This window comes from Desmodus rotundus, chromosome 4 (genome assembly GCF_022682495.2).
Source record: "Desmodus rotundus isolate HL8 chromosome 4, HLdesRot8A.1, whole genome shotgun sequence".
In the NCBI taxonomy this organism is placed as follows: domain Eukaryota; kingdom Metazoa; phylum Chordata; class Mammalia; order Chiroptera; family Phyllostomidae; genus Desmodus; species Desmodus rotundus.
This window is the reverse complement of record NC_071390.1, coordinates 173951650-173965335: the sequence shown is the minus strand read 5'-3', so window position 1 is coordinate 173965335 and position 13686 is coordinate 173951650. Positions and strand designations below refer to the sequence as shown.

Below are 13686 nucleotides of genomic sequence, written 5' to 3'. Positions count from 1 at the left end.
CCAGAGAGAAACAGAGCCCTCTCATCACTCTCCTACTCCCTTCCAAGCCACGTGGTCAAGAGAACAAGGTTGCCCTGCACTTGAGTTTAAATTTCAGCCTGCCCTTCCTCTGTAACCCCATTTCCAACTTCTCCCACAAAGGGTTACACCTGCCCATCCTCTAGTTTCTTCTGCCTTTCTCCAGTTGCCATTGTTAATCTGAGGAGGCGTGGCCCCATGATGCAGGGGAACCTCCTTCCTGCTCTCGAACAGGCACAGCAACTGGGAAACTGCCTCCCAGCTACATCACGGGTTGAAGTCACACCCATCTCCCTTGCCCCAAGTGCAGCAGTCTAACTATTGAGCCAACACTGTCCAGCAGTTATTGATATGCAAAGTACCTCTCAACCAGTGCATCTGCTTTCCCATCCCCCTACTGATGGCTGTGGGGGGGTTTTCTGTATTCCTGGACACCACAAGTTCTGAACCTCATTCCATACCTATTAGGCTTTTGACACTTAAGTGAAATAAGGAACCATTTCAGGGCAATGCCACTGCAGTTTTCCACTGTAATCCATCCCCCTTTGTCATCCTGATGAATTGAGTCCCAAAACTGGACTGGCCACTCAAAACCACACCATTATCACTCATCAGGCACCATAACACATTGTTCCTCGATTCTGATGAAGATTGTTAACAGATAATCATTTTGAGTGCCTTTCAAAAAACTCCAACTGAGGATGCTTCCAGCACTTACACTACTGTACAGGAAATACTCTAGTGCACTTGTCCATGAGAAGCAAACTGTTCGTTCTGTGAATGCATTTGTTCCTGTTGTGTTAGCTCGCCCCTCCTTTGAGCACCTTGTGCCTGGCTACTGGGAATAGTAATACCCTCAGTTCCAAGCACACCTAAAATGTGTGTTTCTTCCGCCCACCATAACCGAGACCCTCACCACATGCTTCTTCATAGACTGACCCCTGATTCACCTTTTCATCAGAGTGTCTGAGATGTCGCTGCCCAAAGTGACTTCTTTCCAGGTCATTTCAATTCCCTCTTAGAACCAAGCCCTGGCCTGAGCTACAGCATCCCATCTACGTCTGTAGGTTAACAGCTTTTTTATGTTTTATCTTGTATAAGCATGTTTTCAAATCCCTTCTCAAAGCCTCCTCTAGTTAGTTTTTTACGAGAAAGAAGAACTAGCGATGTAATTATTGCATCTTTCTTTAATTGTGGCAGGCCGTGGAGATAGAAGGCTCTTCCATTTCCTTCATCTGACATGCATGTGAATGGCTGTTTTTAGCAGATCCACTAGACTTTTCAGAAACTGCCTTAATCCCATTTGAGCTGTAGAATCAGTAATCTGGGATATTTTTATTGAATTTATTAGGGTGACATTGGCTAATAAAATTCTATAGGTTCCAAGTGTGCAATTCTATTTGAGCTTGTGCTGTATAAGAAATCAAGCAGACCGAGTAGAGTAAAGATGTTGATTTGGGGGGAAGGGCCCGCTGGTAACATGGAAATTTGGTCGAGACAGAGCCTATATTTGGATAAGTTGTTTCAGTTTTTCACGAATAAGATTTCTAGGAATCAGATCTGTTTCAAACCACATGTGCACACTGTTTTCCTTGATTTGTCATTCCTATGTTCTGGCAAATTTCTGGGTCTAATTCCAAGATGTTGCAATTTCCCCATGGGTACCATAAAAGTGGTACAGTGTGCCTGGTTAATTTTCTCATGTGACTGTCCAAAAAAACAAAGAAATTTTATCTGATTGCTTTCCCCACATTTTATAATTTTTTCCTTTGGGTAAGCATATATCAGGCATATATATCAAGCATTACACAGACTTCCTATTAAAGCAGAGGCCCAACTATCTAAAAACTACTTATTCACGTGGCCCCCAAACAACATACATACATTCTGCCGATCCAAGACTCTGCTCTGCTAAGGATATTTAGCGTAGAAAACCAAGTGTCCCCAACCTACACTGCACACCCTTCAGCCTATACGCCAAATGTCATGACAGTAAATGACTCATCACTCTCAGTTGTCAGGCTTAAGAGGGGGAGAAACCAAGTCCTATCAGATCATAGCTGAAGCGACCTGTTGCCTGCCTCGCTCAGAGCACGCGGCACTGTGCACGCTTTGATTTTGCTCAGCTCTTTAATGGAGCCCCAGTGCTGACAGCTTAATGGGACACCATGGCATTGTATCCTGCAGATTTTAAATTAAAGTCTGAGACCCGCCTCAGGACATGCAGAGTGCTCCAATTAACACTAATTGGCATTACACATGCTTTTTTAGTGAAAAACATGGTTTTCCTGAAAATGCCACTTTCTTTATCCTGTTTTAAAAAGCCCAGAAATTCTGTGAAAACAACCAGGGGTGCATGCAACGATTGGATATAAGGATTCTAGTATGGTGTATATATAGGCAGAGAACTGGAAACAAGTATTATAGTGGGGAATTCTGTCCTTAAAGGAGAGTAGAAGCAAATCAAATCCAAAAGTTATTTTAATGTTATGAATAATTTGGACATGGGCAGGAGCTTGTGATATATTGTTAAGTGAAAAAAGTTGAAGAAGAGCATGAATGGCATGATATCACTTTTCTTGTATGGCATAGGAAAAAAGACGGGAAGGGTGTAGATACCGAAATGTGAAGAGATTATCCTCAGGTGGTGAGAGTAATGTTGATGTTTATATTATTCATTTGCGTCCCTAATTTAAAAAAATGCATTACTTTGATGAAAAGAAAACATTGTTTAGCAAAGTCCGTCAATGGTTCCTGCAGAAACTATGCAACAGAGGGATTTAGTTTGAAATTTTTTTAATCAGTCCTTCATCTCCACCAACCCCGTGCAGGGCCCTGAGAGCCCTCCGCTGATGGTGCACTCATAGTTTCCAACAGAATTATGAGGGTGAACAGTGCTTTTTTACATTCATGGAAAGGTGAGCCCTGAAGAGACTTGTTGCAAAAGCCCATTCTCGTGTTCATTTGCACCAAAAGCCCCACCCAAGAGGATGCATTTATGTCTCTGTGTTTTTCTTGCAGAGCCCAAGATGTTTGTCTTGCTCTATGTCACAAGTTTTGCCATTTGTGCAAGTGGACAACCTCGGGGTAATCAGTTCAAAGGAGAGAATTACTCCCCGAAATACATCTGTAGTATCCCTGGCTTACCTGGACCTCCAGGCCCCCCTGGAGCAAATGGTTCCCCTGGGCCCCACGGTCGGATCGGTCTTCCAGGAAGAGATGGAAGAGATGGCAGAAAAGGAGAAAAAGGCGAAAAGGGGGCTGCAGGTAATAAATGATGAGGCTCTGTAAACAATCCCCTCCTTCACCCCACATGAAAACTAGCCCCTTTCTTTGTTGCTTTTTCTAATGGGAATTGTTCCTTAAATCCCTCCTCTACTTCACCATGATTAATCCTAACAGTTGCTTGAGCCTTGATTATGCGTGAGGCACTGCTCCCAACTCTTTGTGTGCATTCTCATTTTATTGTAGTGGCACCTCTTTCGGGTGGAAGTCATCCAATTTTATAGATGAGAATACTGAGCAATGCCACGGTCCAATGAGTCACTGAAGACGGGAGAGCATTGCTAGTGACTGGCGGAGCTGGGTTCCAACAGCGGATGCCGTGCCCACTGCGCTGTTACAGCCAGCAGGCAGTGGCTGGATGTGAGAGGGCGCTGTGGATGGACAGACAGATGGACAGACAGATGGACAGGAAGGGAGATAAGAGAGAGGCAGAATTAGGAGCCAAAAGCGTGGGTGCCATCCTGCTCTGCACTGATATCCTGAGCAAAGACACACAAAGAGCCTCTAGGTTTTCTTTTTCAAAGATAAAATGACAATAGTACAGGACAGCATACCTCTTTCCCAGTTTATCTCTTTCCCACCTATCCTGTAGCAGCAAAAAAAGAAAAAATTTTTTCTTACAGCTCTTTACAGCAACACAATGTCCCCTAGTCTGTCAGTAATTTTCACTTTTTTCTCACAAAAAAGTTGGCCCAGGAAGCTTGCCACTTTCTGCAATCCTTCAGAGTAAAACTAATTAAAATTCTAGAGAGGCTGTGTTAACCCTGAAAGAGGAAGTGGTTTGGAATCAATCTTTGAAAACATGTTTGCGAGCATAAAAGTTGGGACAAGAAATAGGCAGAAAATGTCAATAGATCTAAGAAATGGGTCTCTCTGTAGTCATTGCACCTCATTTTGTCCTGTTTTATGAAACAATATAATATATATTCAAATTATTGGCTGATAATTCATTTCTGAATTTGTCATGCAGTGAATATTTGAAAAATCAGTAGCTACCGAATACATAAATATTGTTCAATATTAGATAAAGAATCTTTATATAGAAGTTCAGTATCACATTAAAAAAACACTAATTTGGAAATTAAATCTTATCTTTCAAACCCTTCTCTCCAGCAGCACCTATGAGTACCGCTTACTGCTATGTCCTAGTCATGAGTGTCTTTGAAATAACATGAGGATCGTAATTAGGTATTAGCAACCCTTTTGGTTTACTGTGCCTGGAAGCAATAATGCAGTAATTACACAAACATGCCTTGGAGTCAGAAAGACTTAGGATGAAATCTTGGCTCCTTCAATTACCACTTAGTATCATGCGCAAATAGCCTCTTCAAGCCTTGTTTTCCTCATTTATAAATGAGGGAGAGTAAGGGTGATGGGGAAGATTAAGGACAATAGTACGTGTAAAACATGCAATGGAGTAAGTGCCATGTGGTAAGCATTCAGTAAATGTTAGCTGCTATTACTTAAGACATTGTGATCTGCGAATATGAGTCATAGCTAAGTTCGTGAATGCTCAAAGCTGCATAATAAACTAGAAATGAGTGATCTGGTTTATAAAGTGGTTCTAGTGCTATTTAAAGACATGTTTACGGATATACATTCAGATTAAGTCAAGTGTTCATAATGGTGCCATTTTAACCATGTATGAGGCCAGCTACACTCCCCTGGTATTCATCCATCCCTATATTCACTTACCCACTCCTGCATTACTCATTCCACAAGATTTTCGCACACCTATTGCTATCCATGATTGTTCTAGACCAGCATCTTGCAACCTCCACACTAATGACATTTCGGACTGAGTAATTATTTACTGAGGGATGACGACCCTGTGCACTGCACGACGTGTAGCAGCACCCCACTACATCCCAGTGGCCCCCCACCAACTGCGGTAACAGAAAATGTCTCGACGTTGCCAACTCTCCCTTAGAGGGCATTGCAAAACCACTCCTGGTTGAGCACATGGTTCTGGACACTGAGAACAGGAATCGGATAAGACGTTGTCCCTCCTTACAAAGCAAACATTTGGGTATGGGAGGCCAGTACGGAAAAACACAATCACAATAGTATATCATCATCGTCGTCACCACCATCATCATCATCACTATTAAGAACTTCATACACCTATGTGTCGGAAATTTTACCTTTAATGCTTATTGTCCACCATAATCCTATTAGCAATTATTATAATCGGCAATACTAATAATGTTACAAATGAAAAAAATGGAGATTTAAAAATAAAATGACTTTCCCAACCTGAGATTATGTAAATCCAGTATCCACATATACATTCATAAGAATATGTACCAGCTAAGAAAGGAAAAGTAAGAATGCCTGCCTTTGAGATTGATGAAGAGAAGCATGCCTTACTTACAAACAACAGGCACAGAGCCCTGGGGCTTTGGGGACATGCTTTGAATAGGGCTGGAGGAGGACACAACGTAGCTGGGAGCTTCTTTCCCATCTCCCCGCTTCCGTGACCCCACAAAGGCCCTCTCATCCATGTGCCCTCGGGGAACATCCCCACCACGTTTACCCCAACCAAGTGCAAGCAGAGTCAGCACAATTTTGGGTTTAATTTCCCTATTCTAAAGTACAAATACACAGCTTATTATACTGAATTGTAAATTTTCTGTTAAAATATTTGTCTCCTTCACATGTCTATAGCCATCACTGTTGTATCATATTATTAATATTGAATTTAATCTGTGTGTGCATCTCCATAAATATCTTCAAAGAACAGTAGTACCCCCGCATGAAATAGGTAATTCTGGTTTATTTCATGGCTTCGGATGTTATGAACTTAGCTAAGATCCTTACTTGCAGATCACAATGCAACACGCAGGAACGGCTGACGGTGGAGCAGGTGGCGTTCATGTCAATGTCTCACTTAGCCCCGGGTACACTGCCTGGCACGCAGCAGATGGTCAGTCAGCATGAGATGGTTTAGGTGGAAGCATGCACGCATGCTTAAATCCATGGGTGCATGGGTGGGAGCATGGATGAATGCAAGAAAGAGATGGCACTGAAAAAATCTTTGCAAGCCCACATCATGGAGAGTTAAGAAGAAGTCCTTTCTCTCCAAGCTTCGGTACTTAAGTGCAGATAATACTTTCTCCATAATTCTCTTCTCTACCCAATCATGTCTGAGTAGGGAGAAGGAGAATGATCTATCCCTTCTTTCTACCCTCCATTAATTAATCCTGAGCACAGGGGCAAATCTGTATGCAAACAGGAAGAATTATTATAAGTTTTGATAGATGGTCCCTGATTATCTAACTCCCAGCAGTTCAGCATAGTCAATAACTACCAAAATCCAAACATCAAAATTGTGAAGACCTTTTCATTGTAAAATCACATCTTAGTATTTATGGTTTGATCCCAAAGAATTTCCAATAGGATGAAACCTCAAGTGACCTAGTCCAATATCTTCATTTCCAGGTCTGGGATACTAAAGTCAGAGAGAGGAAACCCCTTTGTCAGATTCACCCCACTCATAGCTGAACTAGGGTTTATCTGCTGAGTCACTGATTACTGCTTTTCCCACCAGGTTTGAAATGGGTTTGGATCTAATTTCTTCATATTACAAATGGAGCATTTGGAACTCAGACATGAACTGACTTGCCCAAAATTATAGAGAAAAAAGAATTTGAGTACATAATGAAATTTAATGGTCAAATTGTTGCTGATGCCCAAAGTTTTTTTTTAATTAATGCATCAAAAGTCACTGATGAAAATAGCAAAAGTTAAGCTGCTATTGAAGATAAAATTATAATTTAGAAGTTGTCTTTGACTTAAAAGTTAATTTATTAGCAAAATAATGTTCATATTCTACTTCTTCCAAAAAAAAGCAAATATTGAAATGGCAGACTATTATAACCATATTTCAAGAAATAAATACCAGATTGCATTCTGGCTGGAGTCAGTGGAATTTTAATTTAAAAACAAATGTCATCTGCATAGCTAAAGAACAGTTCTATGATCACTAATTATGCTGATCTTTGTCACCAAAAACACAATTACTTTCATTATTAGCATCTTTTGTGTCCCATAAATTGGCAAGCAACACCTTTCCAAAATTACAGAAACAAAACATTTGATGTTTCAAAAGTAGTTTTTATTCTTTTCAAATTTACAATATCCAGAATCCTTATTGCTAAATTTCCCAGATAAATGAAGAGTGATCAAACTCGTACACCAATGCTTATGTAATATTCAAATAAAAGATATCAAAAGCACTGTCAAGATAAAGAGGCTTAGCTTAACAAAAGTTCCTGAGAATAAACTACACAATTTATCGGCAATATATTTTCTGTGACTACAAAAATATATTACAAATAACCAATAATTTGAATGTTTTTGAGAAAGTATCATTACACAGACATGATTTATGGAATGGATTTGGCCATAAAATTGAATGACCTTTTTAATGCTACTAATTCTTTGCTATTATACGTATGATTTAAAAATTAAACAGTTGTTGCTTAGCACTTCAAGCCATGATCACTAGTTCTCTGCATTTAGCCTATGGTTGATCTGGAGACATAAGAAAAAATTGGACAAACAGAAAATATTTCACTATGGTGATTTTGAATTTGTTGAAATCTCTTCACAGCTACTATGTCTTTTCTCTATGTAAGGAGACCCAGAGAAATTAAGGGATTTGCCTAAAACGATACAACCCTTAGCTGCAGAGCCAAACAGAATTTAGGATTCTTGATTCCAGCCCCAAAGGTAAGAGGCATTTTGATGAAGGGGAAGCATCATGAGGCTAAGACTTGGATTCCAGTCCTAGCCTTGCTTCACCTCCCTGGGACTCAGTTTTCTCCTCCAAAAAAAGACTTACTGCATAGTGGTGGCGGTAACTATTGTTCGGTGACTGTAGCATATGGATCCCTCACTATTTGCCAGGCACCCTTTACAATTTACACTCTAGGCACTGCCCAGAAATGCTCAGCTCCAGAGTCAGGCAGGCGTGAGTGAGTTCAGACCAAAGCTTCATCATTTGCTAGCTCTGTTTCTGTGAGTAAACGGACTTCTCCATGGCTCAGTTTCCTCATCTGCAGTGGAAGTAATAATAACTCCTAGTTCATAAAATTGTTGCAGAACTTAAAGAAGATAATGCATGTATATAAAATGCTGTTCTTGGTGCATAGGAAATGTTCAGTAAGTACTAGCTGATCTCACTTTGATTCTTTTGTTATTAATGCTCATAGTAGAATGGGGCATGAGACTGCAGAGCCTCTGAAGCTCTGCCTGGTTCCGTCTGTGCCCCTGACCCCGCTCTGGGGATAATGTCATCCTCCTTCTCCTTAAATTCCTCCTGTAATGATGAGTCCTGAATGCAGTTAAATTAGGGACAGGTGATCCATCATCAGAATGATAGTTAACTATTTTAAATTAGTCAGGATTTAAATGACTTCCCACATAGTCAAGAAAGTTCACTTGGAATTCTGATGGAAATTTTCTATTTCCATTTTAGTGTATTCATGATTCTTTAAAAGATTGGTTGTTTAGGAGTATGCATTTGAAAGTCATCTGAAGAGACAGATTTAGGGTATGCTAGGACAATGTAGGCATGCTGTTGGTCACTCTATATTTAGAGGCACTATTGATTAAACTGCAAACTCTTTTCAAAGGTTTAAGAGGCAAGACTGGACCTCTGGGCCTTGCTGGAGAGAAAGGAGACCAAGGAGAGACGGGGAAGAAAGGACCCATGGGCCCAGAGGGAGAGAAAGGAGAAGTAGGTCCAGCTGGACCTCCCGGACCAAAGGGAGACAAAGGAGAAAAAGGGGACCCAGGGCTGCCTGGAGTTTGTAGATGTGGAAGCATCGTGCTCAAATCTGCCTTTTCTGTCGGCATCACAACCAGCTACCCAGAAGAAAGGCTACCAATTATATTTAACAAGGTCCTCTTCAATGAAGGAGAGCACTACAACCCTGCAACAGGGAAATTCATCTGTGCTTTCCCAGGGATCTATTACTTTTCTTATGATATCACATTGGCAAATAAGCATCTGGCAATCGGGCTGGTCCACAATGGGCAGTACCGGATAAAGACCTTTGATGCCAACACAGGGAACCATGACGTGGCTTCGGGGTCCACGGTCATCTATCTACAGCCAGAAGACGAAGTCTGGCTGGAGATCTTCTTCACTGACCAGAATGGCCTCTTCTCAGACCCGGGCTGGGCAGACAGCTTGTTCTCCGGATTTCTACTGTACGTTGACACAGATTATCTAGACTCCATATCAGAAGACGACGAGCTGTGATCAGGACAGCTGACCAGAACATTCCAAAATCCTTGGGGGACATGCTTTGACTCAATCTGGGGCCCTGGGAGGTGTTGAAAAACAGAAGTGAAATCCAAAGAGACTCCCACTCAGATTCCAGAGTATTTACAGCCAGTTCTAGCAAAACCTATTAAAATAAGATGAACCACCAAACTGTTGAAACCAAACCAAAATGAATTCTATAAAACAATAACCCCAGATATGAATTCTTTTGAAAACAGTGTTTATAAATATTTAAACAAATTCAAGACAATGTTAATAAAATTTTTATTAAATTCCCTGAGTGATAAAACCACCTGGAAATGATATTGCCTCATTAAATCCTTATAAAATTACATGTTTGCCTGTTATTTAAAAGAATCATAACATCTCAGACAGTCTTTGATAATTCTCAGAAGGCTGTAGTTAGTCAAAAACCAAAGGTAAGCAATGCTGAGTAATTTCAAGCAAGTTAAATGAAGTCATAATTTCCTTTTTAATTATTTCTTCTTTCATGCTTGGGCATGAAGCAGAGTTTATTCCTGTATTATTACTTATTTATTAATTATTGTATTCAAAAGAAGATACAACTGTAAATCGAATTTTACCCCACCTTGTGTATTTACTCGACAACTCTTTCACTAAGCCTGCAATAACCAGACAGACACTATGATGCTGGGTCAGATTTAATACTGAGTGAAGACAAAGTCCCCACCTTCATACAAGCTAGCGTGTGCTGATCATACTGTCACCATTCCATGTGGTGAGCAACAAGGCAAACAACAGACTGACTCCATGGGAACCAGAAAACATGGAAATACATTATGTGTGCTAAGGTGTGTATCTTTACGTAGATGGAAGATATGCAAAGAAAATAAGGAATACAGTGGTGGCATTCTTCCCACACCATTCTCAAAACACCATTGGTATTTGCCATCAGGAAGGTGTGAAATACCTGGAGATGGAGGAGGTCTAGGACGGGTAATGGAAACAAAAAGAAGCAAGTTACTGAGACCTGCCAGTAGGTCATTCTCCTAAATCAATCAGCTTGATAGTTTCCCAAGACAAATGTTTATCCTCTTAGCTTTCTCACAAATAAGGGAATTTCTTTACACTGTGGTAAAGACATTGTGTCTTGTGGATTTTCTAGGTATTGAATTCAGATAAAGCAAAGTGTCCACTGATTTATGAGTGAGCTGATAAGAGGGGTAAGCGGGAGGGAGAGGGAGAGAGACCAGACGGCTAAATAGCTGTCCCTTCCAAGTCTCTCACCTCCCTGGTCCCACACTGTCTTGTGTCAGCCTCTTGTTCCCCACTGAACTGCAATTCCTCCGTTAATCTCACCCGTCATTCTGTCATCTGCCACTCCCTTGGCTGATAGCAATAGCACTCCCTTAGTCTCTCCTTTTTGTATCTTCCAACCCTCTTTCCACGCATTCCTTTCTCTGACCATTCATTTAATAAAGCTTTTAACTCTTCTTATGTGTGAATTGCCGGTGGTGGGTTCTTTGAAGGTGAAGGGACAACCAGGTGACCTTGGCACAGTCCCTGCCATCAACTTTGAAATGGAACAAGAACAGGAAAGCATGCAGATGCTAAAATATGCTAAGCACTAAGCTGAGATAGAGACAAAATGCTATGGAAGGATTGCTCAGGGAGAAATGTTTAGTCTCAAATTAGGAGGCGGGAGAGGAGAGCTAGGGAAATCTCTGTTCCCTGGGTGGAAAGTGATGGACAGGAGTTGGAGCAGGCCAACTGGGGGAAAGCTCACTTTAGGCAGACGTTAGCGCACTTTAGATAATGGGACAAATTATGAAAGTGAGAACAGGTAGCCAGAAAAGGAATCCGTGAGCCATATTTGCAAGAACCTTGAATGCCAACCTGAGGGTTGGGGAGTTTATTTATAAAAGTGTGGAGCCCCTGTGTGTTTCAGAGGTGGGTGCTGCCATTGTCAGAGGTGAAGTTCACAATTACCGAGTAGCTGTGTGTAAGGGCAAAGCCTGCTTCTCCCATCTGCCAGGCCTACCTTGCTTCCATCATCATCCACTGCCTCCCATCTTTTATCCACTGGTTCCTCTCTTTCTGACTCAAGACATGGGTCTAACAACCCTTACACAAAGACGGAGCAAAGGTGGTTTGAGGTAGTCACCTGCCTGCAGCTAACACCTGAACCTAGAAGTCCAAACTATAAACTGTAAAAATCAGCCAACAGAAGAAGCTAATCTGGGCCCTTTGAAGACTGGAATTTGCTGGAAAAACTAGAAATGGAGAAGTTATTGTTGATAGTCATGACCAAGGAAATTATTATGGAATTTAAACTTTTTTCAGTCATGATCCATTAATGCATTCATTTGGGGAACATTGTTTACTTGCTTATTTTTTAATTTTTCCATCACCTTCATTAAAAAGCCTATTTTGAGTAGATTTTTAAACTAAAAATTCTTTAGCTGGTTCTAAGCCCAGAAGTCAATTTTATTTTGAAATATCTGGTGGGATGGGGATGGGGATCAGAGAGCTAAAGTGGAAAATGAAAGGCTATTTTAGTATTAAAGTGATAAACTTTTAAGCAAATGCAGGTGTCTTCTATTCCTTAAAAAAAGACAAATACAATTTATCTACATTTATGGATATTTATGGAAAGGAATTAGAAGAGCAATTTTGGTTTAAAACATTCCAAGCTTCATTCCGATCATTCTTTTTAAGGGCTGACTTGGAATGGATATGCATTAAGAAATATTTATTGAGTAGATATCATCTCATTCCAGAATGATCTAAAGCCACTTACAAAGACAGACACAATACAGAAAGAACACATTAGCCAGAGCAAGTGGGAGTGAAAGAGCAAAACAAACAAAGAAGAAAGAGTGAGGCTAATACAAAACTGCGTGTACATGCACTTGTACCTGTGTTACACACTTACAGGCCACGTGTGTTTCCTTGTACCTGCTGTGTGTCCAGATAACTTATTATTGTGAACGGTGTTGCTTCCAGTGAAAAAAATCCCATCAACTCTGAGCACACATGTGATCCATATCTTTTTTTCTGGTATTTAGACCCAACTCCCATCTGAAGGAGCACCCTCATTCACATGCAAAGTCTTTGAGCTTCCAAGCGGAATTGATTCCTGCAGTATGTAAATCTCAGGCCTGACCTATCAGAGCTAGCATTTCTCTCACCAAAAGAATTGGTTCAGGTGACTCAATTAGAGCCAATGAGATTTTGCTGGACTTTTACAAGCCATAAATCTCATTCTTCTCTACTGGACTCGAGCCTGTGAACCTCTATCAGCCCTCTTACCGTCACAAATCATATCATTTAAGAATGGAGCCATGCATGGGTGAAGCAAAGAAATAGAGATAAAGGGGGAAAAATAGGTCTTGGAGTCATAATCTGAACCCTGAACTAGACATGTCTGTAGCCATCCCTTCGTCTGAACTTTTCAGTTATGGTAGCCATTAAATGATATTTTTACTTAAGCTTTTTTGAGGTGAGTATTTGGTCACTTTCAAAAGATGTTATCTTACCTAATATTTATTTTATTTTATTATTTATTTTTAGAGATGGGGGAGAGAGGGAGAAAAAGAGAGAGAAAACATTGATCGCATCCAATGTGCACCCCGACCGGGGACCAGGCCTGAAAATCAGGCACATGCCCTGATCAGGAATCGAACCAGCGTCCCTTTGTTTTGAGGGACAATGCACAACCAACTAAGTCACACCAGTCAGGGCTGTCCTACCTAATATTAACACAAAAACCCTTTAGCAAAGCACACTAAGCACGTGGGGATCTAGCCACTGCTTATTTTATAGGCCCCTCTCCAGAAGTTACCCACATGCAACCTACAAGGCAAGCAGACCCAGAAAACTGCAGTTCTAGGATGCCTCGCCTCAGACCCTTCAAACGTGCTGTTTCATTTGTTCATAATGCCATCGCTGTTCTTGTCTGCCTGACTAGCTCATCTTCTAAGGATCAGCTTAAAAGTTACTTCCTTTTTTCTTGCCCTGTACCCAATGGGAATCACCGGTGACCTTGTGTCTGTGTCTTCCTTACCACCTGGGATTTAGAGTAGAGTCACAGTAGCAATAGCGAACACTTACTGAGTGCTCTTTCA

General features: G+C 40.9%; 1 protein-coding gene across 5 annotated transcripts in view; it reads left to right on the top strand.

Annotated features, from left to right (window-relative positions):
• C1QTNF7 (C1q and TNF related 7) overlaps positions 1 to 9918 on the top strand; it is a 232775-nt gene extending 222857 nt beyond the window's left edge. For all 5 annotated transcript variants that reach the window (XM_045182986.2, XM_024573824.3, XM_045182987.2 and 2 more), the window contains 2 exons: positions 3040 to 3285; positions 8943 to 9918. In XM_045182986.2, coding sequence (XP_045038921.1) covers positions 3040 to 3285; positions 8943 to 9574 — 878 coding nt within the window. In that variant the 3' untranslated portion in view covers positions 9575 to 9918. The remainder of the gene's footprint in view (positions 1 to 3039; positions 3286 to 8942) is intronic.
• Positions 9919 to 13686: the final 3768 nt, after the last annotated feature.